At 46.2% G+C, this 25144-nt stretch overlaps 1 protein-coding gene across 2 annotated transcripts in view; it reads right to left on the reverse strand.

Moving 5' to 3' along the window:
• The window catches only part of arhgef2b (rho/rac guanine nucleotide exchange factor (GEF) 2b), a 43722-nt gene that overhangs the window by 7195 nt on the left and 11383 nt on the right, over positions 1–25144 (reverse strand). The window contains exons 2-20 of one of the 2 annotated variants that reach the window (XM_080897370.1): positions 14413–14575; positions 11106–11173; positions 9481–9544; positions 9259–9391; positions 8229–8332; positions 7998–8135; positions 7413–7663; positions 6508–6633; positions 6241–6358; positions 5913–6161; positions 5755–5834; positions 5485–5657; positions 4680–4960; positions 2455–2532; positions 2302–2357; positions 1633–1674; positions 938–988; positions 536–829; positions 75–231 (exon numbers count right to left, since the gene is read on the reverse strand). In XM_080897370.1, the coding sequence (XP_080753496.1) occupies positions 75–231; positions 536–829; positions 938–988; positions 1633–1674; positions 2302–2357; positions 2455–2532; positions 4680–4960; positions 5485–5657; positions 5755–5834; positions 5913–6161; positions 6241–6358; positions 6508–6633; positions 7413–7663; positions 7998–8135; positions 8229–8332; positions 9259–9391; positions 9481–9544; positions 11106–11173; positions 14413–14575 (2626 nt within the window). Of the gene's footprint in view, positions 1–74; positions 232–535; positions 830–937; positions 989–1632; positions 1675–2301; positions 2358–2454; positions 2533–4679; positions 4961–5484; positions 5658–5754; positions 6162–6240; positions 6359–6507; positions 6634–7412; positions 7664–7997; positions 8136–8228; positions 8333–9258; positions 9392–9480; positions 9545–11105; positions 11174–14412; positions 14576–25144 lie in introns of both variants that reach the window. The other variant, XM_080897371.1, reaches the window with a different exon arrangement.

A 25144-nucleotide genomic window follows, 5' to 3' on the forward strand; every position in this document is an offset into this window, starting at 1 on the left:
AGGTAATAGGTTACCATGGAGACCATCATAATGCCATGGGCTTTCCATATTGATTGTTGATCAGTGGTACTAACCTCTGGGGCTGTCAGAGCGAGGAGAGATCTTCATCACTTCCTCCTCTTCCTCTTCATTTCCTTCTTGGACGCCATCTAATTGGTCGACTGGATCCTCGGTGGCTAGTGGGGCGAGGGGGCGAAGCTCCAGTTCCCGACTGCTACGTCTCTTGTTAACCTGCCAACAGACAACTCGGATTTATTTCAGTTTTGTCGACTCATCGCGCTTTAGTAATGTAATGTGTGCGTGTTAGTCCCCATAGGGAAATAGTTCCTCTGCATTTAACCCATTCACCCAGTGAAGCAGTGGGCAGCCACCAATGCAGCGCCCGGGGAGCAGTGTGTAGGGACGGTACCTTGCTCAGGGGTACCTCAGGGTAGCCGTTCAGCGGAGTTGAACCCCCGACCTTCCGATCATGGGGCCACCACTCTACCTACTGAGCTATCCCTGCCCAGTAGGTGAACAAGTGAACCCAACTCACCTGTTCTCCTTTCATAACATCACTCTTCTCTCCATTTTTGCTCCTCCTTCTGGTGCCTGGCTCCACTCCCTCCCAGTTTTGGTCCTCCTCTCGCAGACGGAGGCGTGTCACTTCCTCCTGTAGCAGCTCCACCTGCCGCCGCAGCAGCACCGCCTCCCCGCTGGCTTCCAACCCTGTGTCACGTGACAGTGACCGGCTGAGGCGGGGGCCAGGGGCAGAGCCAGGGGTGGTGGAGGGGGTGGAGCCTGCACTGACCAACAGCGCTAGCATTGAGTCCTGACGAATCACAGCAGCCTGCAACATTGATAACATAAATACTGAATAAATGAATCACTATTTATACATTTATTTGGGTTAATTGCAGGATGTATAAACAAACAATACTAGAAATAAGTTTCAGACCTGCAGGGCGTGAAGCTGTGTGCTCAGACCGATCAAGCGCTGATGGACGTCCTGCAGAGAGGACAGCTGAAGATGTTAGAACTGCACAGGCAGAAACTTTGTACATCAAAATGTATGAAACGGTGCATGAGCTGCATCCCAACACAGACAGAAACATGTCGATCTTCAAAGCGAATCTAAGCCCTTTTGGCACCTACTCAGATCGACTTGCTTTTATTACAGTCCAGTTACACCTAATGTGCGTGTTCGTCATCATACCGACATGTCCGAGTGTCCCGTGATTAATATGCGACGACTACAACAAAGGTGGACGTGGAGCCAGCAGTATAGCTGCTGCTGGGTCTGTGGCTTTTCGTCAGACTCGTGCACCTTGTGTCGGTTTTTGCAGCCTTTTTCCTCGTTGTCGGGTTTCAAAAATGTCTGTTTTGATTTTCGTGAACGAGTTGCTTTCGTGACTCTTTGAATGACGCCACTGACCAGCCAATCGGTGTCACGCAAACTGACATCACATTTTAGTACCTGCCCGGGTCCCTTGGAACCCGGGCCGAGCAGGTACTATTGCAGTATGTGGTGCCAACCCCGAAAACCGGCGAACTGTGGCAAGGCGATCCGAGTAGGTACTGATGGAGAAGGGGCTTAGGTCTTTGACTTCTTGGTATCAAGAGGTTACTCAGAAAAGAGGAAGTAGGTGTTACCTCGTTCAGGGTTCGCTCCTGCAGCTGGTTACCATTTCCATCCTGAAAGAGAAAAGAGCTGAAACTGAGAGACGTGGAGACAAGCTGCCACAGACCTTCTCTTATTCTGAAGGTTCACTCAGACATATGAAAACATACAGTTTATATAAAGAGGATTTATTTGAAGAACTGTGGTTCAGCAGACAAACATTTAAACACAACTGAAGGTTTGCATCGTGCAGATGCAGGTTCAGCTTCACGAACCACCTGAAACTTGCGGACCAATCAGGTGGAGCCTCTGTTGTACCAGCTGCATACGATGATGTTATAAATAAGGGAAATGTTGCGGAACGTCGACCATGTAAGTGAAGAAGTAGCTCCACCCGCTCGTCTGTGCAGTGAGACGTAAACGAGCCCCTCAGAAAAACATTCTTCAACATTTACTTGTTTTTTACTGTCACCTGTATCTTCATTTCTGCTCCAGTTTCCATGGAAACAAAATCCACCAAAACCCTGCTGTGACATTGGGATCATATGACCAATTGCTCACTGATTGGTTAAAGACTGTAAATAACTTCCATGGAACCTCTGAGCATTCAAACATTTTAGCTGTCAGAAGAAATATGAAGGGTTGAAAGTTTCACTTCTTTAAGACACACACCTGAGCAGAAGGTGAAAGGTGAGCGTTACCTTTGAGGACTTGTCGTTCAAGTCAAAAGAGCCGTTCAGAGAACCAGAGTCACCATCTGAGAGAAAGAGACAGGTTATCAAACAGCAACAGAAAGATGATTTCTGCATCACGACACGAAGGGGCGGAGCACAAACAGGCGACAGGTGACTCACCGCTGATCTCCTGGTTGCCGTTGGTTATGGAAGATTTCTGGATGCTGGCATCTGACAGCAGCTCCGTCAGTCTGTCGACTGAAACAGAAAATATGGTGAGCCTGATGGTGAGCAACCGGCAGCCTGGACCGAGTCTCTGTTAGCGCTGGAAGCTGCTCGGGGTGGAGGCTGTCTCGGAGAACGTTTCCTTTAATGCTCAGTTCTTCTTTGTTCCCAGATGTTTATGTGTGGCACAAAGACCTGAGGTGTGATGGCTTCATCCCATAAATATCAATTTTAAACATCGAACAAGGTGAGCTACATCCATGTAACCACGGCAACATCTGACCCCACTTCCGCAAATCCCTTTATTGTGGCGGGAATGAACCCTGTATAAGTTCCGGGTCAATCAGCTGCATGTCCCCTGCTCCTATGGACTAAATTGAACTGTAGATACACACAGGTCATCCATCCATCCATTCGCTTCCGTTTATCCTTTACAGGGTCGAGGGGGGCACTGGAGCCTATCCCAGCTGTTTTAGGGCGAGAGGCGGGGTAGACCCTGGACAGGTCGCCAGTCTGTCGCAGGGCCGACACACAGGGACAGAAAACCATTTGCTCTCACATTCACTCCCACATTCAGACCTATGGGCAATTTATTTTTTAATTATATTTGGATTTGGATTGGAGAAGAAAAACCATCTGCACAGCAGTATATGAATAACATGGGAACAAAGTCCTTCCAGGTTTTAGATTAAGTCCAGGAGAGCAAATGATGAAGTGATCAGCGGGTGCATATTAACTGGTGGAGGTTAACTAGCTATTACTAGGAGAGTTGCTCGCATGCTCTCCCGAAGGAGATATATAGAACACATTACATGGAACTATAAACACAAACTGGGGGGGTGCCCATGCTGCAATCATGGTGAACAAATAAGTAAATAAACAAGCAATAGTAATAGAAGTAAATGTAATAAATAAATAAATAAATAAAACAAAAACCAACCAAGTAATAGTGAGATCAAGTGAAGTCAGCCCTCGTGGGGGGGATGAATTGGATCCAATTGCTCCAAATGTGGTAGAATTTGGCTTTTTGCTTTCTTAACAGATATGTAAGTTTTTCCATCCTAAATATCTCTAAAATGATCCCAAACCAGTCATCCAGGGTAGGCTGGGCTGGGCTGAACCATCTTCTAGTAATTGTTTTTTTACTCGCCACCAAGAGTAATTGCACCAACTTAATCTCACTCCTACGTTCCAGAAAGGGGACCAAACTCATGTATAAAACCTTGAAATCTAAAGGTATTTGAACGTTAAAGACTGCACTTAAGGAGACCTGAACACCTATCCAACAGTTTTTTAACTTGGGACAGTCCCAAAAAACATGAAAATGGTTAGCAACAGTCGAGCCCCTTTGTATCTCTCCTGATATGGAGTCTTGAAGCACCTAATAATATTCTTCCAGCCATGCTCCTTCCAGCTCATAGAACTGGACGTGGACCACTGGCAGTACCAAACATTTTCCCACTCCCCCACAGAAATACCAATTCCTGATTCCCTTTCCCATTTATCCTTAGTGTATAAAGTGTTATCCTTGCTGGCACTAGAGAGAGCTTTGTATAGTTTAGAAATAGATTTAGTAGGGGTCATGGTTGTGGCATTTTTCAGGATGAGGAAAAATGCAACTCAACATCATTGATGCCTATGGGCAATTTAGATTAACCAATTGACCTATCCCCACTAACTGCACGTCTTTGGACGGAAGCCGGAGTACCCGGAGGGAACCCACGCAAACACGGGGAGAACATGCAAACTCAACACAGAAGGAACCGGCCTGATGGGGGAATTGAACTCAGGACCTTCTTGCTGTGCGGCAACAGTGCTGACCACCGTGCCACCGTGCTGTCCTATCACAGGTCAATGGAACAAAACTGATCTCACACTGGACTAAACCTCGTCCCACCTCCTTTTGGGACCTAATAAGCTGTTTTGTGTTATTACCATTATTTCTGTTCTTATATATATGCATATATTTATTTTCTGTATACTTTTGAGCTCTATTTCTGTTTCCTGTGTTTTATTCACACACTCAGGCTCCGTAGCCTGATTAGCTCATTATCTATGAAGCTGCAGTTAGGCGCCCTGGTCCTTTACCGCGTTACACCCTAATCTCCACCAAAGGTCACATGATCTGTTAAAGTCTTAGTCCATCGTTCTGGACCTAAGAAGCATTAGCACCTCCTCACCTTCACCGATGGCAGCGAGGAGGAGTGGCTCGGCCTGAGGTGCCTGAGGAGTGTCAGCTCTAAAAAGGTTCCTGCAGGAGGAGGAGATCCTGACCTCCATGTCTCCTTCTTCTTCTGCCTTTCCTCTTCCAGACGCCTCCACCAGATCAGAAAACAGAGTGACGCGCTCCTGTAAGAGCTCCAGCACCTCCCTGTCCTTCTGCTGGATGTCAGCTCTGAGTCTGCGCAGCAACGCTTTGTCTTCTGTCTCAATGAGAGGAAAGTCGTCTCTGCACGGACAGCTGCAGAAAAAAAATACATCAGTAACTAAAGTACACAGTAACTACAGTAACTACAGTTTGCAGTAGTTACCACAGTAACTAAGGTCACCAAAACTAAGTAGAGGCGCAGAAGGTAACAAATACAAATACCAGTTTCACAGGTTAAATATCAATTATATATATTTGGCCTCTGTAATATTATGGATATTTATAATTGAGCCGTTTGTGAGTATTAGAGCGATTTCTTATGTTTGTATTATTTAACTGGTTCAGCCTGTTGCTCTTAAATACATCATTTCATTTGATAGTTGTGATTCTGATTCCTGCAGCACGTCATATACTAAAGAGAAAACCGGACATCAAAACTCCCACAAATACACGATGCCGTGCACTGGTCGAGACACTCGACTGCAGGAATATGACTGTATTATATTCACTGAATTTACAGGCGCTCTGTATTGTGATAACTGTCGTCATCGGGGTAGGAAATGACGCACAGCCAGAGCACTTCGTTTCCTCAGGACACACACGTGTGTCTTGCTCACCTGGTGGCGGCCTGCTGGATGCGGCTCATCCAAGTCTTCCTGTCTTCTTTCGATGAGGCGTGCAGCTCATACATCTCCGGGGGGGTGGAGTCACTGATCAGGTACATCCCTCTCTCCTGATTGGCTATGTCTCTGACAATCAGATTAGTCAATGAGACCACTGGAGACTTGTCCTGAAACGCAGGTGAGCAGACAGGTGAGCAAACAGGAAACCTTGAACAGAGCTGAAGAAGGTCAGGGGGCTTTCGAATGTTATCAGGCATGACTCACCAGTGACACAACAAAGGTGAACTTCTGGTCTTTCTCCTGGAGGAAAACCAAGATGTCTGACATCAGCAGCACCTGCACATCTGGAGACAAACACAGTCGTGACTTGCAAGCTCTGCCCACACGCATGTTGCACCACAGCAGGTGATAAAGCCCACTACCTTTCATCCTGGTACCCTGGACCTTGCAGAGGAGTGTCCCCTCGTGCAGGAGCCTCCTCCTCAGCAGCTCTCCACCTCTGAACACGCCTCCTCCCCGGACCTCTGCCTGGGCACGCGGGTCCAGGCGGGCATGGATCTCCTGCAGCCTCCTGCTCCGGTCAAGCTCCAGGACCTCTTTGTCCACAGAGCTGATCAGCTCCTTCAGGAGGCCCAGTGCGCGGCTCAGAGCCTGTGCCTCCTCTTCGCAGCCTGCAGGAGGTTATGGATTCATCACAGTCATAAGTCAAAGGTCATCAGAGAATCCTAAAGGTCAAAAGTCACAGATTACCTTTAGTGTTGTCCAGGATTCGCTGGATGAGGACGGGGTACTTTGTGATCCGCTGCGTCACCAACAGGATGCACTCCTGGACGCCGTGACGCCGCAGCAGAGGACCGCGAGTCACACGCTGAGCATTGTGGGAAAGGATGGAGACAGGAAGTCAGCATCAGAAACACCAGCCGGCCCCAGGCCGAACCAGCTTGCAGCAGCGTAAATCAAAACACAATGACCATGACGGTTCCAGGATCAGCCTGAAGCCACAGGTGAGCGCCTCACCCTGATGAACTGCTGCAGTCTCCGGTCGCGAGCCAAAACTTCCTTGTAGAGTTTCACAGCTTTCGGATGTCGACTGCAGAACTCTGAATAAACTTTCTTCCAGTCATCAGCAGTCTGCCCTGAGAACTGCACACACACACACACACACACGTGTAGGTTCGGTGGATAAACTCAGGTCTTTGGCGTGTCTTTGTAGCGACCGTCTGGTGAATGCCATTTTAAAATCAGTGCCAAGTGGTTGGTTTATGTTGACAAACGTGACGTTCAGTTCCGGGCAAACAAGCCTCGGGTTTTATTAAATAAATCCATCCATTTTTTTGTCTGTTTTTTGTTCACACTACAAATAAAATGTGACAGCAAACGTGCTCTAGTGTGAACGTCTCAAAGCGGCCTGCATGTGCAAAAGAAGACGTCACACACAATGCGCTCTGTTCACGGTAGGTGTTGTTGCAGCAGTCTACCAATTTCTGCACAGTTGTAACCGACAGAATTTTGACAAATTAATTAGAGAAAGAAGGACACTGAGAAAACAGAGAGCCCGTGCTTTAACAATGGCCTTGTTTGGAGCAGTGGCTGCTACCTCCGTGCAGATGTATATATGGACACGGAGTCGTTTGTCTTCTCCAGCGCTGATAATTGGGATCTGTCTTTTGTCAGTGACGTAAAAGACTAATTTAATGCGACATGACCATCAAACAGCAGTCACTTTCTAAAACATCAGATATGTATCGGATTCAGTACCACATACAAAAGGTCGCATTTGAAAATGTCGGATTTGTGCTGTTCAAACTGCCATACCATGATCGGATATGGTGGATTTGATGCGCTTTCGCCTGCAGTGGGAACGTAGCCTTAGAAGCCCTGTTAGCAGCAAGGTGCGGGTGCAAGAGGTGGAGTCGTCGTACCTGTCGGACCAGCAGGTCTCCCAGCTTGCGCACCGTGAAGTTGGTGGAGCTGCCCTCCACCAGACCCGCCTTCCTCCTGTTCAACAGCTCTGACAGGAAGTGGGAGTGAAGCTCCAGCAGTTGGTCCAGACACGGGAAGATGGTGTGGACCACCCCCGCCTCCAGCATCACCTCCTCCAGCATCCCCCGCCGGTACACGCCCTCCATGATCCTCAGCGTGCGGACGTGGTGAAACTCGGTCTGGATCAGCTCTGAGGCAAAGAGAGAGCTCGGTCACGTTTCTTCTCCAGCTGTGGCGAGCACACGCACAGCTGTAGACCACGCTTTAGTTAAGGTTTTAGAATTGGCTACTTCGTTGGGACTGTAGGAAAACCCGACCCCGCCCACACAGAGCACTGACACGTCAAACACCTTTGGGAGGAACTAAAACAGAGACGCCAAGTGCCAGACCTGACAAAAGCTCTCCTGAACAAATGGGCAAAAATTCCCACACATCTGGAAGCTGTATGAGCTCCAAGTTTAAATCTCCCGCAGGTGTAACGAGTCCACATGTTGTGTGTGTGTGTTTGGTGACTGTTGCTGTACCGTAGATGACGTCCTGCTGCTTGATCAGGTCTTTGTGAAGTGTTTGCAGGAAGTTGGGCTCCACAGCGAGGCTCCAGCTGTCGACCTGCACGCAGCTGCCCTCCTTCTGCAGCTCGTCCAGCAGAGGGCTCCACTCAGCTGCACACAGAAAGAATGAATCCCATCAGGTTACAGCGCCACCTGCTCACAGAATTAAGATCTGATAGTAATCAATAAAAGTGACTAACAGACCGTCATCAGTAAGAGACTCCATGGACAGAGTCCTGCTCCTGAAGTTCAGAGACTCTGTGGACTGAGACAGGATCCTCTTGAGACCTGCAGAGTCCTCGGTCACACTGAGGACAGACAGAAAGGTGACTTATGATGCTCTGATGGTGTGAAGATGCAGAGAAGCAGGTGAGCATGTCAGCTGTTGACTGCCGTGGCAATTAATAAATGTCTGAATGTCTGAGTGTGTTGAAGCTCGTCATATCGAAAACTTTTTCAAGTCACTGAAGCTGCAATACTCGATTACAGTAATCGAGTACAGTAGAGTACATTAGTTTAAAGATAGAGAGCTTCAGTGTTTTACTTTTGCCCCACAGAACACTGAACTAGTTTCACTGGATGCGATTTAAAAGCTTGCTTCACCTTCCCCACAAATTGATTCTGTTCATCTGGACGTTTTCAGCGGGAGAAACGTTTCTGTGGGCTGGTTTCAGTCACTGAGCAAATGTCCTGTTTATGAGGCTGGAAACCTGCAGTCAGCTGAGACTGAAGAAGTCACCTGGATGAGTGACGAAACGTTTCTCCCACTGAAAACATCCAGATGAACAGAATCAATTTGTGGGATTTACTCACCTGAGCACGCATCAAGACCTCACTTTGTGATGGGTGGCGGTTTGATGATGTCAGCATCTGGATTAATTTTTTTATGTTTTATTCTTAATGAACTCTGCGTGAATTTATTCTTGCATATAATGAATTTTAGTTCTTTCGCTCTGCGGCCATATCTCTAACCCTCCCAGCAGCTGCTTCCTGCAACCACAAGAACCACAAGATGGCGATGTCGGAGCCGAGCAAACCGGAGCCTCGTCTGTGACCTGGAGGTTTATATTTTAGCTCAGCTGAATGTTTCCGATTTCCAGTCTTTCCACACAAAGTGGTCAGTTTATTAGGAACACCCATAATCAATTTAGTCTGTACATTTGCTTTTCCTGTTTCTGATGCTCCTGCTCAACCACAACAGCCAGCAGCCAATTAGCTCCGTGCTCAGCCTCACCCTGCGATGTTATTTGTGGAGACACTTTTGGCGAGCGAGAGGCCAGATCGAACGCGTCTGGAGCCGAGCAGCGACTGACGAAGGCTGTCAGAAGGATAGATGGCTGAGCTCGGTCGCTCCTTCATCATAGGCGCTGAAGCAGAGAAGAAGAAAAAGTCATCATTGTGACAAACAACAGCAAAAGAAGAGGAAAAGGAGATGTTTTTAGGTGACAGGACTCACTTTTGCTTCTCATGGCGACGTTCTGCAGAGCTGAACTATTTCTCGCTAACGCCAGCTTCTGTTGCTGTCAGAGAGAAACACAGGTCAACCTTGGAGCGACCAAAGAGAGAGAGACAGCCTGCGTTCATGAGCAACACAGCTGCTCCAAAAACCCGAGTCACCGACGTTTGTGGCAGTTCTTTTTATAACTTCGCTCTGTGTTTCACTATGGGAATCGCCTTGGTGTGACCAACTACGGAATCTCCAATGACACCATGTCTGTCCATGACAGACCTGGCGAGCCGTGCTCAGGCGAGCCCCTCGTTCTAACACGGCCGACCAACCCCTGCTGACTCATTCTTGCTTTCTTCCTGTGAGAAACTACTTTGAGCTCCCTCAGCTTCTCCAAGCTAACTTGATTAGCTGCTTAACAGTTAGAATGAGGGGGCGGAGCCCTGAGCCTTTGGCTCTGTTGATCTTTACTCACTCCTGGCGCGCTCAGAGTCGAGCCCCACATATTCCTGCTCCACAATAATATTGCAAGCTTACTCAAAGAGACGACTTGAACTGAGCAAGGAGAATCCTGAGACAGGACGCACACATGGAAATATCCTGTTTTCCTTTTTCCAGCGATCAGTTCAGTGTTTTAGTCAAACTTCTACACAAAGATCAGTGCACAATAAAAATTACACAACATTTCTCAGTAGTGTGCACACAGAGCATCATTCATTTTCTTTCTTTTACTATCCTCAGTGCAGGTGAATGCCTCATCTGTGCTATTTTTCACCAGCTGTCACACAACTTCATTATATGCAACAGCACAAAATGCTGTCAGCTTAAAGAAAGAATTAGTAAATATTCCACTACAGGATGTCCCAAAGAAAAAAGTATGCTTTGATGCCATTTATTTTTACTGCAGTGCATCAATTCCCTTTTTTCCCCACACATCTTTCCTCTGTGCAAGAACGGAGGCATCTTGCTCCATTCACTGAATTCAACAGTAGACTTTCAGATTTTCAGAGTTAATAAATATGTGAAAGTAATATGTTTTACCACATCATTGTTCTAACTGTGAACGGTGCACTGAATGACGGTCAGGTTAGGGCTGATTTTTTTCACTCAGTGGTGTGACACCTATCACAGCGGCTGCACCATCCGCTGCAAAGCCGCAGAGATTAACATGTATGTGTTGATCTCTGTCTCTCTCCCACAGCGTGTCTTTATCCTGTCTTCCTTCTCTCACCCAAACCGGTCGCAGCAGATGGCTCCGCCCCTCCCTGAGCCTGGTTCTGCCAGAGATTTCTTCCTGTTAAAAGGGAGTTTTTCCTTCCCACTTGCAGCCAAAGTGCTGCTCATAGGGGGTCATATGATTGTTGGGCTTTTCTCTGTATGTATTATTGTGGGGTCTACGTTACAATATAAAGCACCTTGAGGTGACTATTGTGGTTTGGCGCTGTGTAAATAACATTGAATTGAATTGAAGTTAATGTAACCTTTTTTTTAGAAAGACCCTGATAGCAAAGCTTTCTGATGTAAGATGTAAACCAAGAGCGAACCATTGTTTTCCCCAGTGTGACTGTAGCCTACCAGGACTGGGACAGGTGTGTGCAGACAGACAGGTAAGAAGAGAGAGAGACTGCTCTTACCTTCTGCTTCATCTTAGCACAGCTCGCCAGACTGTCTCTGCAGCGATTGTGGATGGTGACATTACATGCTATGAGACACACAGGTAAAGAGAGACACGGGTGTAAATGGGGTGACCCAGCTGTCTTAGCTAATTATAGGCCAATCTCCAACCTTCCTTTATATCAAACATCCTTGAAAGAGTAGTTGTCAAACAGCTAACAGATCATCTGCAGAGGTTTATTTGAAGAGTTTCAGTCAGGTTTCAGAGCTCATCACAGCACAGAAACAGCTTTAGTGAAGGTTACAAATGATCTTCTTATGGCCTCTGACAGTGGACTCATCTCTGTGCTTGTCCTGCTAGACCTCAGTGCAGCGTTCGATACTGTCGACCATAATATCCTATTAGAGCGATTAGAACATGCTGTAGGTATTACAGGTACTGCACTGCAGTGGTTTGTATCATATCTATCTAATAGACTCCAGTTTGTGCATGTAAATGGAGAGTCCTCTTCACACACTGAGGTTAATTATGGAGTTCCACAGGGTTCAGTGCTAGGACCAATTCTGTTTACATTATACATGCTTCCCTTAGGCAGCATCATTAGAAGACATAGCATACATTTTCTTTGGTATACAATGAAAATGTATATCTCTGAAATTTGAAACAATGAACAGACGCTGAAAAACTAGTTCATGCATTTATTACTTCTAGGCTGGATTATTATTATCAGCACTATTATCAGGAACTCCCTGCAAAGCCTTCAATTAATCCAGCAGGAAACAGTCTGTAAACGAGCTTCTTACAGTCTGAAGTTTACAGAACAGAATCTGTTGTGCTGCCGGACTCTGTGAAGTCCAACAGAAACTCTACAACTTTTTTAAGATTCAGATGCCCCGCCCCTCCCTGAGCCTGGTTCTGCTGGAGGTTTTTTCCTGTTAAAAGGAATTTTTTCCTTCCCACTGTCACCCAAGCGCTTGCTTACAGGGGGTCATATGATTGTTGGGTTTTCTCTGTATTATTGTAGGGTTTACCTTACAATATAAAGCACCTCAGGCAACTGTTGTTGTGATTTGATGCTGTATAAATAAAAAAGAGAAGCGAGAGAGAGAAACCCAACTACCACAGTGGTACTGGAACCTGCAGAAACCAGGCAAGAAAGAGACCACTTACATGCTAAAGACACACATTTGTTCACTGTGCTGACCTCACTTTTTCCACAGAAGATGTCGCCAGTAAACCACAACACACACACAGTTAAAAATACTCTGTGTTCTGGGTGTGTAAGTTTCTTTTTATAAACTTTCTTCAGTCTTCGAGTTGCTCTACACCAGGGGTGTCCAACTCCAGGCCTCGAGGGCCAGTGTCCTGCAGGTTTTAGATCTCCCCCTGGGTCAACACACCGGAATCAAACGATCAGTTCATTACCAGTCCTCTGGAGAACTTTAAAACGTGTTGAGGAGGTAATTTAGCCAAATCTGCAGGACATCGGCCCTCGAGGCCTGGAGTTGGACACCCCTGCTCTACCCAAAGATTTGTCTGTCTGTATCGTTCTGTTCTGTCTGGTGTTGCGCTGTCGTTGTTTTGTTTTTTTGCAGTTTTGACATATTTCACTTTATGTTGTCTTGTGTTGATTGGCTGTCATTTGTAGCACTGTGGTCTTGGAGGAACGCTTTCTCCTTTCACTGTGTACTGTACCACTGTACATGGTTGGAATGACAATAAAGCCACTTGACTTGAAGTCTGTGTACACACACACACACACACACACACACACGTAGACACACATACACACACACACACACACACACACACACACACGTAGACACACACACACACACACACACACGCACACACACACACACACACACACACACACACACACACATAGACATAGTCCCCTTGACCCACTTCTCAGGGTGCATCTGCAGCAGCCAATCAGAGTGCAGGACAACAAGGTGTGTAGGCTGACACACACACACATACACACTGGGCGAGGGGCTTGGGGGGATGGGGCGGGAAGAGGGGTGAGTCTTCTTTCACCCGCTCCTGAGGTCTACATGTGGTCACATGACCAATCTGTTGTGTTCAACAAGGAGATTTTACTGTGTTACACTGATCTCAGCTGACTCTGTGTGTGTTAATCCGGAGGTACATCTGTTCATTGTGAGGAGGATTAACACACCGTCTGTCATACACACAGCAGACAAGCCCCCCCCCCACACACACACACACAAGTTTGATCAATCTGTAAATCGACTGTATAAATAAAGTTTCCTGTGTGTAAATGAACTGTAAACCCTCCCTCTGTACAGTTGTGCTTAGGGATGGGTATCAAAACCCGGTTCTTGTTGAGAACCGGTTCCCACTGTTTCAGTTCCTTGGAATCGTTTGCCATTTTTGCAAACGATTCCCTTATCGATTCCAGTCGCCCCGAATGACGTCACCACGTTGCGGAGCGTCATTTACCTGGCAGGAAACACGGCGGCTCAGACGCTCAAAAGTTTGGTTACACTTTACGAGAACGGATGACAACAGGGCAACTTGCAATACTTGCAAAGTAGAGATTTCATTTACGGGAGGAAACACTACGAATATGCAAAAAACACGTGATGACCTTAAATGAACGTCGTGTTTTTAATTCCGCTCCGGACTCGTGAATCTCAACCAGCAGCAGCGGTAACGTTTGCACGTCCTCTCCCGTTAATGCGGCAGGTAAATAATCAACTAACAGTGCATATTATGTTAGCGCGATCTGCCTTATTACAAACCTGCCATTACTGTGCATTTAGTGACCATGATGAGACAGACAGAGTCTGGCTCAGATGCTGGCAGTTCTCGCTGCAGTCTGCCGGTAGCATCTCCTTTCAGGCAGGATAGACGAATGTCACCGAGCAGTGACTCAGTTTGTGGTCAAAGGCTTGCACCCGTTTGCCACAGCAGATGATTTTCAGTAAGTGAATGTGTTTAATTGTAGGCAGGGATATTACTGGATATTCTTGTGTAATTGCTGCAGAATAATTTATGTTATACTTTGTTATTGCTACAGAAGAATATTTATTTTATTATTTTACATTTACAGTTTTTTTTCCTGGGACCCTGTGACACCCCATTGAAGAGCCGCAGGCTGGATCTCTTAAGATCTCACTGCTGGGTTTGTAAGGCCATGTTACTCCTAAATTTCTATCTTGTTCAAAGAGAAGATATAAAACAAAGTTCTGAGCTAATCGACCTTAGTGTTCTCCTTTTTAAAAAGAATCGATAAGAGAATCGAAAATGGAATCGGAATCGTGAAAATCTTATCAATACCCATCCCTAGGTGTGCTTACCTGGGCAGCTGAGCGCCTCTTTGGCCGTGATGCTCCTGTTGCAGGAGGAGCAGAGGGTGGTGGAGGACACTGTCAGTGAGGTAAACAGGTGGCCATTACTGGAGCGCACCTCCCTCTCTCTCGCTTCCTTCTCCCTCTCTTTCAGGCGCTCCTTCTCCTTATTCTGAGAAACAGATGAGACAGAGCTGTATGAGGGGACCGGAGCACCTGCTGAGAACAGCCAGCGGATTCAAACCCACAACTTCTGATTGGCTGCAGACAGACTGTTTCACCAGCCAATCAGAGTGCAGGGCTGAGTATCAGTGGCTCCACTCTGAAATGAGTCAATCAAATACTTGGAGGCCCACCACGCGTGGGAATCACACGCGGTTGTCAGCCAGAGTGATTAATCAGCTATCAATACAGACGTGAAGGCAGCGTGAGGCTTAAATGAGTCACATCTGTAACCGAAACCACCGTCAAGTTTCAGAGACATCTTCACTAAACTGCTCCAAAGTCACAGACTCAGACCTGATCAGTCGATCCATCGGTAACAGCAGAGGGAGCAGAGTTTAAACTGAAAACACTAAAAGTGACGATTCATCAGAAACATGTTTCATGTTCCCAAAAGCTGAACTTCTGCTTTCTGCTTTCTGCCCTGGGAGGGGCAGGAAGGGGAAGTGTGTGAGGACCGTGGGGGGTGGGGGGATGATGTCATCACAAACACAGAAGTACACATGGGTGTGAAATCCACCAACAACGAAACACTTCTGCTTTTCCTCTTCACACAGCTGCAGCTGAACATCATTATTGATTCTAGATTATTGGATGCTGCAGGTTGAAACCCGACACGTCACAAAACACAACCACCTCTCGAGCTTTTGCAAGAAAATGTGAAACAGCTGCAGGGTGTTTTGCTGCAGCCTCGTCGCGAGCTCCCCCAAGCAACAGCTGTTTTTTGTGTTTAATTTTACTTTTCCTTTATTTTTTCACGACTAGCACGTGTCTCCTTGTGTACGACCGACAAACCTTACTGGACATAAAAGACGGTCTTTCTTATAACTTTCCGGAGTTCAAGTTTTGCAACACGGACGCTCCGTTTGCAGACCCCCCATTCATCTCACCTGAGACGCCTTTGTTCTCTGTCCCTGGAGGCCGCAAACGCCGACGCAGAGGGAGAAGACCTGGCGTTCTGGTTCGACTGAGACGGCGCACTAACAGACCACCGTTACCCAGTTTATTACTGGCTAATGTGCAGTCTCTGGAGAACAAGCTGTGCGAGCTTCGGGCACGGATCTCATTCCAGCGAGAGATGCGGGACTGCTGCGTGATCTGCCTCACAGAAACCTGGCTATCGGACAAGGTACCGGACTCCGCAATACAACTACCGGGGTTCTCCGTGCACCGCGCGGACAGGTCACAGGATCTTACTGGGAAAAGCAGAGGCGGTGGTGTATGTTTCATGATCAACAACAGCTGGTGTGATTATGCGAACGTGCACCCGGTCAAATCCTTCTGCTCACCGGACCTGGAGTACCTGATGATTAAGTGCCGGCCATTCTGGCTACCGAGGGAATTTACAGCAGTGATTATTACGGCTGTTTACATTCCCCCACAAGCCGACACTGACCGTGCACTCAGGGAACTGTACAGCGCGATCAGCAGCGAGGAAACCGCACACCCAGAGGCAGCGTTTATCACAGACGGGGACTTTAACAAAGGAAACCTGAAGAAAGTTTCACCAAAACGCCACCAACACATCCACTTCAACACTCGTGGAGACCGGCTACTTCACCACTGCTGCACCTCTTTCCCGGGATGCGTACAAAGCCCTCCCCCACGCCCCATTCGGCCAATCAGATCACCGCTCCATCCTGCTCCTGCCCGTCTACAGGCAGAAGCTGAAACAGGAAGCTCCAACCATAAGGGCGGTGCACAGTTAGTCGGACCAATCGGAGTCTGTGCTGCGGGACTGTTTTGATCACGCGGACTGGGAAATGTTTCACGTGGCTGCTAAAGACATCGACGAGAACACAGACTCAGTCTGCGGATTCATCAGGAAATGCGTGGAAGATGTCGTCCCATCCAGAACAGTCAAATCCTTCCCAAATCAAAAACCCTGGATTAACGGAGATGTTCGCGCGGCACGGAGCACTGCCTATGCCTCCGCGAACACATCGGACTACAAACACGCACATTACCAACTCCGGAAGACGATCAAAGCAGCCAAACGTGAGTACAGGGACAGGGTGGAGCAACAGTTTGACAACCCTCGGAGTATGTGGCAGGGACTAAACACGATCACAGACTTTAGAGGGAAAACCAGCACACCGCAGACCACGGCCTCTCTGTGTGAGGATCTAAACGTATTCTACGCTAGATTCGACACAGCGAACACCATGAGACCGGACAGTGTGCGCACCGCGGATGACGTCAGCGCCAGGGGCGGATCTAGAGAAATTTTCTTAAGGTGGCAAAGAAATCAAATGGGGTGGCAAAATCAAAGCCTTTTTTTTTTCAAACACTCATGCAGGTGGTTACATATGGTTAAATGATTCAAATGCAGTAAGTATGCAAGTTTTTCATATAAATATAGTCTATAACTTAATTATTGTCTGTAGCCCACATAATTACACACTAGTTACATATGAGTTTTGATCTTATGTACTGTATAGCCTGTAGAATAAATAAATATGTAGCCCACTAAATATAAAATCCAGAAAGCTACACAACATGGGGCGCTTCATTTACAAACACAAGTCTAACTTAAGTTTCACTGTTTTTGTTAAAAACAGTCACATTGTTACAGCTTAAATTACACAAAATGTCAGAAATCTGCACTGTCATGAACAAAAATGTAAACCTAATTTTTCATGTTTTGTTGGATTAACCCTCTGAGGTCTACAATACAACCGGCCATTTTTGACTCCTTTTGAGTTTATGTTTGTATTTCACCCTGAAATTGTTTCATTTTGGTTTTTTCCCCATTGCCTTGTTTGATTTCTTTTCAGCTCAACTGAATTTAGTTGTTTTTTCACCGACATGCTGAATTAGTGTTACTGATCTGAAATCACACAAAGAACTTAAAATCCTAGTAGAATTTTTTACTGTAAAAAAACACGGACATGTTGAGTACATTTTTATAACTTGAAATGCAAATATAAAATGTACATTTTGTAAACATAAACAACCATTTATCTAAAAATGCACCCCATACACCTGCCATTTTTTTTCATTTTGTACAACCATTTAAAAATATTACTAAAACTAAAATGAGAGAACAATCAGGTGTTGCAATAAGATGCCCCACAAATGATGTGTGTCAGTAAAAAACAAGTTTGTCCACCAAAAGACAGAAAGCACAGGGACAAACCTGCAGGCCTGACAACAGCAGGTGTATCACTCCGCTGGTTTTCTACTTAGTGACAGTGTTTACGTTGCAAATGTGGCTCTGTGACAGTCATTAGCGCCCTCACTGACACACAAAACAAAACGACTACACAACAGAACAACTACACAACACAACACAACACACTAAGTATGCACTCCACACTAAACGTCACAAATCTCCCACATCTAAAAACTCACTCTGTCTCGCTGCCGTTACCGTCACTCCCCAAACTTTTCCCTTTTCCTAAACAACCAAATCCCACGTGTTGACTTTTTTAAAAATTGGTCGCCATGGTGTATTTTTCCACCGATAGGAAACATGTGGCTTTATTTCTTTCCTTACTGTTTTCGTGCTGTCTTTAGAAAACGCTTAAAACACACACACACAAAAATGTGACCACAGTATTTAGAAAAAAGCGTGGCTTATATATATTTTTATCATAACTCTGGATTTACTGGCCTGTAATTAAAATTTAAAAACTTTAAAGTCCGAACTTTCAATGTGGCTGAAACAGAGACTCAGCGTGGCTGCAGCTTGTTGCTGTGTCACTCACAGATGTGTGCTCACATCAGTCATGTGATCTGGAGGTGCAGCGTGTCCGTGGACCTCAGAGGGTTAATAACACTCACCTTCCTTCCATTTCCACAGTGTAACATCCACCTATCTGTGTGAAAAGCGAAATTCCCATGGTGTTGTTCAAAATGTGCTCTGGCACAATCATGAGCATCGCTTGCTACTGAAAACAAGAAAAAAGCCGGTCCTGCTTTGGGCTGAACCATTTGTTGGTGGAGGGGGGGAACACTATGCAACATATTCAGTTTTAGCATTTATATTCACTGCTGACTGTAACTACGCTCAAACTGTTAATGCTATCTTAATAAACAGCACTGTCAAATGCAAAACTAGGGTGGCACTTGGGGTGGCAAGGGATCATTTTAGGGTGGCACTTGCCACCCCATGCCACCCTTCTAGATCCGCCCCTGGTCAGCGCGCACACTGTGTCTGAGGAGGATGTGCGGAAGTTCACCAGGAAGGTGAACGCACGCAAAGCTACTGGTCCGGACGGGATTCCCGGCCGCGTCCTCGAGTCATGCGCGGATCAGCTGGCTGGAGTGTTCACACACATCTTCAACCTTTCCCTCTCTCCGTCTGTAGTCCCAGCCTGCTTCAAAATGGCCACCATCGTCCCTGTACCCAAATCCTCCACCATCTCCTCATTGAACGACTGGCGACCTGTAGCCCTGACCCCCATCGTGAGAAAATGCTTCGAGAAGCTGGTCAGGGACTTCATCTGCTCTGCACTACCCGACTCACTGGACCCTCTACAGTTCGCATACCGCCACAACAGGTCCACTGATGATGCCATAGCCCTGACACTACACACTGCCCTGTCACACCTGGAGAAGAGAGACACGTATGTGAGGATGCTGTTTGTAGATTACAGCTCAGCATTCAATACCATCGTTCCCTCGAAGCTGGACAGGAAACTGCAGGATCTAGGACTGAGCAGCTCCCTCTGCAGCTGGATCCTTAGCTTCCTGTCTGACAGACGCCAGGTGGTCAGACTGGGCAGCATCACCTCATCCCCCATCACACTGAACACTGGTGCTCCACAGGGGTGTGTACTGAGCCCTCTCCTGTACTCACTCTACACCCATGACTGCACGGCCACTAGCAACTCCAACATCATTGTGAAGTTTGCGGACGACACTACAGTGGTGGGTCTTATCACCAACGGTGATGAGACGGCTTACAGGGAGGAGGTCAGCGCCCTGACCCACTGGTGTCAAGACAACCATCTCACCCTCAACGTCGCAAAGACAAAGGAGTTGATAGTGGACTTCCGGAGGTGCAGAGAAGCACACACCCCCATCACCATCAACGGCGCTGCTGTGGAGAGAGTGAGCAGCTTCCGGTTCCTTGGAGTACATCTGGCTGAGGATCTTACGTGGTCAGTACACACAAACAAAACAGTGAAGAAGGCGCAGCAGCGCCTCTTCTTTCTCAGGAGACTGAAAAGATTCGGCACGAGCCCCCGCATCCTCAGGACCTTCTATCACTGTGCCATTGAGAGCATCCTCACTGGATGCATCACCACCTGGTATGGCAACAGCACCGCCTACAGCTGCAAAGCTCTCCAGCAAGTAGTGCGGTGCTCTGAACGGATAATTGGAGGTGAGCTTCCCTCCCTCCAAGACATCTACAGGAAGCGCTGCCTGAGGAAAGCGGGGAGGATCATCAAGGACTCCAGTCACCCCAGCCATAAACTGTTCAGACTACTTCCATCAGGAAGGAGGTTCTGCAGCATCCGGTCCCGTACCAGCAGACTGAGAGACAGCTTCTTCCACCAGGCCATCAGACTGCTGAACACGTCATAGACACCTCAGCTTCACTACTGGAACTTCAACATTATGCACTCCATACTGTACAGTAATGCCACTGTTTTGCACATATTCAACTCTGTATATTTTAATATATTTTATTTATTGTTTACTCTATTTAATTTGTAAAATGTCTATACACACACACACACACACACACACACACACACACGCACACACGTAGAAAAACATATTTAGTATACACATCCAGTAATGCATACACTCTTATATTGTACATATATTTATTAGTCTCAGATTTAGCCATTCTTATATTTTGTTTGTTTTATGTTATTGTATTTTTACACACCTCTGTTGCTTGTGAAGCTCGCACACAAGAATTTCACTCGCATGTACTGTACCAGTGTACCTGCACATGTGATGTGACAATAAAAGTGATTTGATTTGATTTTGGGATGAAACATGCAAACGCACGTGTCCAGTGTATTTCTAACTGTTTATATCCCACATAGCAAGCAGGGGCCTGTTCTTCGTACGTCGCTTACTACATCCAAGATCAAATGACACATCCAAGACCAAACCATCGCGCTAACCGTGATCTCGCTAATCCGGTTCCCCGAACACACCTGCTGTTGACGATTAGTACAGCTGGACGCAGTAATGTGACATCACTGGGTGTCGTAAAAGGGGCTACGCATCGATAGTAGAAACATTGATCGGCAACCCGCTGATTGGTCGGCGAAAATGTCGAAGGGGCGTGCTCGGTATTTTCCGGCAGCAGAGCAAGAACTCATGATTGAGGGATTTCAGGAGTTTCAGAGTTTAATTAAAACGCAAGAGAACACTGCAAAGGCTGCAAAAGCAAGGAGAGAGGGCTGGCAGAAAGTTGCTGACAAATCAAACTCGTAGGTAATTTAATAATAATAATAATAATGGATTGGGTTTATATAGCACTTTCCAAGGCACCCAAAGCGCTTTACGATACCACTATTCATTCACTCCCACATTCACACACTGGTGGAGGCAGCTACGGTTGTAGCCAGGCTGCCATATCGCGCCATCGGCCCCTCTGGCCAACACCAGTAGGCGGTAGGGTAGATCTATCATATGACACTACATTGTCCAATATCATATGGCATTATATTATATTATAATATGTTATATTATATCCCCTTTCACATTAGAGCCACAACAGGACCCACAAGAACATGGGAACAAGTAAAAGTGGAATACAGGAGTATTCTACAGAATGGTAATATTTATCTCTTAGATTGCTTTTCGTCTCTTGGCAAGGTAATACTGGCCTGTAATACTCTGTTAGTTTGTTCATAACAGCAACCAAGAAAAGGGCAGAGCAAAAAAAAGACAGGTGGTGGTCTTGCACCCCCTCGTCAACAAGTTGGTTAAGTAAAGTCGCGCTGAGCTAAAGGATCCTGTCTATCCCGCAATATACGCTGAATTCTGAGGACTCTCCTTATCAATCTTGCACCTTCCGCAATGGGTTGGTCGCGTATACGGACAGGACATGGCTGCGACAGGCTTCCCAAATCCACCTTCGCTTTTATAGCCGTGGTCTCTCATCTTGATTACACGAAGTAATTTACAATTACTACTCTGAAATATGACTTACATCTGTAATAATCACATACATGTAATAGAATGTTAATAGTACATTTCCCTTTTTTAGGAAATGACGTGTATGTATCTGTGTGACATCAATAAAAGGATCAAGTGCTGCATTATCTTTAGTTACATTGATGTTATTTATTTATGGTGAAACAGTGGTGGAATATCGCTGTTGCTTTCGTATGAATGACGCGGACATACCTGCGTGGCCGCGATCTAATCCTGTTTACATAAAGTAAACCTGCTCCCCAGCAGGTTTACGCTTACGGCTCTGTTGCTATGACAGCAAGTCCCGGATGAGCTTCGGGGAACCGAACGATCCAGGATCACGCGAAATCGTCAACAATCTAATCCAGCTAACTTACTTAGCGAGGTACGACGAACAGGCCCCAGGTCTGGCCTGGATCTGGGATCAAGCCGGCACTGCTGACTGACTTCTGGAATGAAGTCATCCAGATGTGGGCCAGGGCTGGCGTAGATGGCACTGTCTATGTTATGTCATGCCATATCTGGCTCGATTGTGGTTTGGTTTATGTGGCCCAGGCTCATAGAAAGCAGGTCTTCCTTGGATCCAGCATCAAGCTGGCACTTCTGACTGACCGGTGTCATGGCAGAGTGTATGTAAACCAGATGTGGGCCAGGTCTGGCAATGATGGCACTGTTTATGTTCCTATTTTCCTATTTTAGTTAGAAGACCCAAATGCCATGTTGCAATACTATACTATTATGGTAGCCAACGTTTCAAATACAGGTTTCACAGGTTTGTGTCAAACCGTGCTCTTTATCCAAAACATAGTGAGGGTTTACTCATGTTTACCACTGAGTGGCTGTAGCTCAGGAGGTAGAGCAGCCTGCTGATTGGAAGGTTAGTGGTTCGATCCCTGGCTTCTCCAGTCTGCATGTCAAGAGTGTGAATGTGTATGAATGTAGTTAGGAAGCACTCAGTTTAGAGAAAGTGGGTGAATGTGGCATGCTGTATAGAGCACTTTCAGTAATCCGGAATAGTGAAAAGTGTTATATAAGATCAGTCGATTCACTGTCTGAACAGAGTTTTGTCATGTTACTTTTGCACTATTATGCACATGTTGTTATTACATGGCTTGATTAAGGTACACATTAGGCTGACATCTGGGGCCACGGCTGAAACTGTGTGTTTGCAACTGGCCTTGTGCTGGCCCATGTGTGGGCCACCCCTGGCAAACCAGATCTGGGCCACACATGGGTGGTAATGCGTGAGCAGCAGACGATCAGTTGGAGGTCTGGATCATCTCCCAGGTCCTCTCTCGTGTCTTTATTGGGTTTTTTTACTCCTGTTACGGACGTGATACTGTTCAGCTACTAGGGTCACACTGCTGAAATATGCTGAGTTTTCAGATACCAGCTCTTTGGAATTCACTGTTTTGGTGCAAAAATACTAAAAAAAATTTTTATTTCCAACCGTGTTATCTTTAACATTTTTCATAGGTTCAGTAAAGAAATGTGAACAGGACACTGGTAAGAAAGAGCCTAAAGACACTGGGGTGTCTTATGTGTGGATACAACATTGGTTCATCGTTGATTTATTATCCTTTTTATGTTTGAATGATTCAAAGGTCAGAGCTACGAGGCTAAACAAACACAGTGGTCAGGTACATGGACCAGACTGAAAAAGCAGCCAGTGTCCAAAATAACTTTACTGGAGAACTCCTGCTCGAGTCTGGCTGCTTATGAGCAAAGCATAAAGAACGAGACGTTTGCACAGCATCAAGATATCCATCCTTCCACTGCCCCACTTCGTGTCCGTCACAAACAGCAACACTGTCAGTGGAAATAATCACAGATTTAACTAATGATGGTGATGATTATAGAAACACGGTTAGTTCTTCCTGCTTGAGTTTTCTCTGCATGTGATCAGTGTTTCTATTTGAGCTCATGCCTGAAAATAATAACTACTTCCTGTTTCTGACTCTGAACTTCTTCTGGTCAGATATAAATTAAAGGAAAGAAATCATGTGACTAGCAGCCAGCCAATGACAGAGCTCCTGTTTTAAACTGTCTGTAAAGTTAAAGTTTTAAGGTAAACAAACTGCAGCAGCTGTGATGTGAAAACCGTCTCAGCATTGACAAGAAAAGCATCATAGTTACAGAGAAACTGGTGACAGTCACTGATCAGCTGATCAATAAATAAAGAGCTCAGTGATGAAGACGAAGAAAGCGAGCTCTGTGCTGTGGAGTGGGGGGGGGGGGGGTGTCATGTGACGGCGGGCAAGTAAGCTGAGGTTAGAGGAGAGACGGGAGAGACAGCAGACTCAGTGAGGACAGAAGAGAAACAGGTAATGCTTCACTGGAGTCTGACCCATGTGACCTCACCGCGTACCAGCCGCAGAGCTGATAACACGCTGGTGAAACGCAGTCTGTGCTGGCCTGACTTAATGCTTCATGTCCTGAGCATTGTGTTTTCCTTTTTCCTATGTAGTGTTTAGTGACTACTCAGTAGTATTTAATTTAGATTGACTTGAGGCATGATTTGATGGCATAGTTCAGGTTTGAGCACAGTTTGAATTGTTTTGGGGTGAACGTTTTTGCAAGAAGAGTCAGAGGTTTTGTGAATGTAGCGTGAAAATTGGGTTTTGGACACCAAGGTCAATCACTTCTTTCTGGGGTAAATCGACATGGTAACTAGACATCGTCAGATATGAAATAACCACCTACTGACCAATCACATCTCCAGAAAATAGGATCACAATTGCTAGAAGATCCCTCAGACTTCGACGTGTGAACGGTCTGTGTTTGTGAAGGTTCTCAGTCATCCAGAAAGCTCCTTAGAGCTTTCTTTCCAAGCTCTATGGAGCTTGGAAAGAAAAGCGTCTGGACTTCTTTGAGTTGCTTGAAGATGTTTCACCTCTCATCCGAGAAGCTTCTTCAGTTCTAAGGTCAAATGGTGGGGAGATTTACACATTCACATCCTGGGCCATCTGACCTCAGGAAATCACATGATAGGGTGGGGCCAGGTTTCACAATGAGCTCACCCGAAACCTTGGCTGATTGTGACCCACACCCGCTTTCACACCTTGGCTCACGTGATTAGGTAGAGGATCATCAGGGGGTCCTTTTGTCCCTCTTTGGGAGTAAACTCCCACTGGGTTTAAATCTGGGACTCTCCACCATTTGACCTTAGAACTGAAGAAGCTTCTCGGATGAGAGGTGAAACATCTTCAAGCAACTCAAAGAAGTCCAGATGCTTTTCTTTCCAAGCTCCTTAGGTCTGTGTTTGTGTTTCCCTGATGAGCATCAGTAATAAATACCAAATAAAGATTTTTTTTATGCAACTTTATTTCTTGACAAACACTTTTACAGCAGTGTTGTTCTAAGCACATTAATTGATCCTACAAGAGAACTCCTACACTACACTAACGTC

This window comes from Rhamphochromis sp. 'chilingali', assembly GCF_963969265.1.
Source record: "Rhamphochromis sp. 'chilingali' genome assembly, chromosome: 11".
In the NCBI taxonomy this organism is placed as follows: Eukaryota; Metazoa; Chordata; class Actinopteri; order Cichliformes; family Cichlidae; genus Rhamphochromis; species Rhamphochromis sp. 'chilingali'.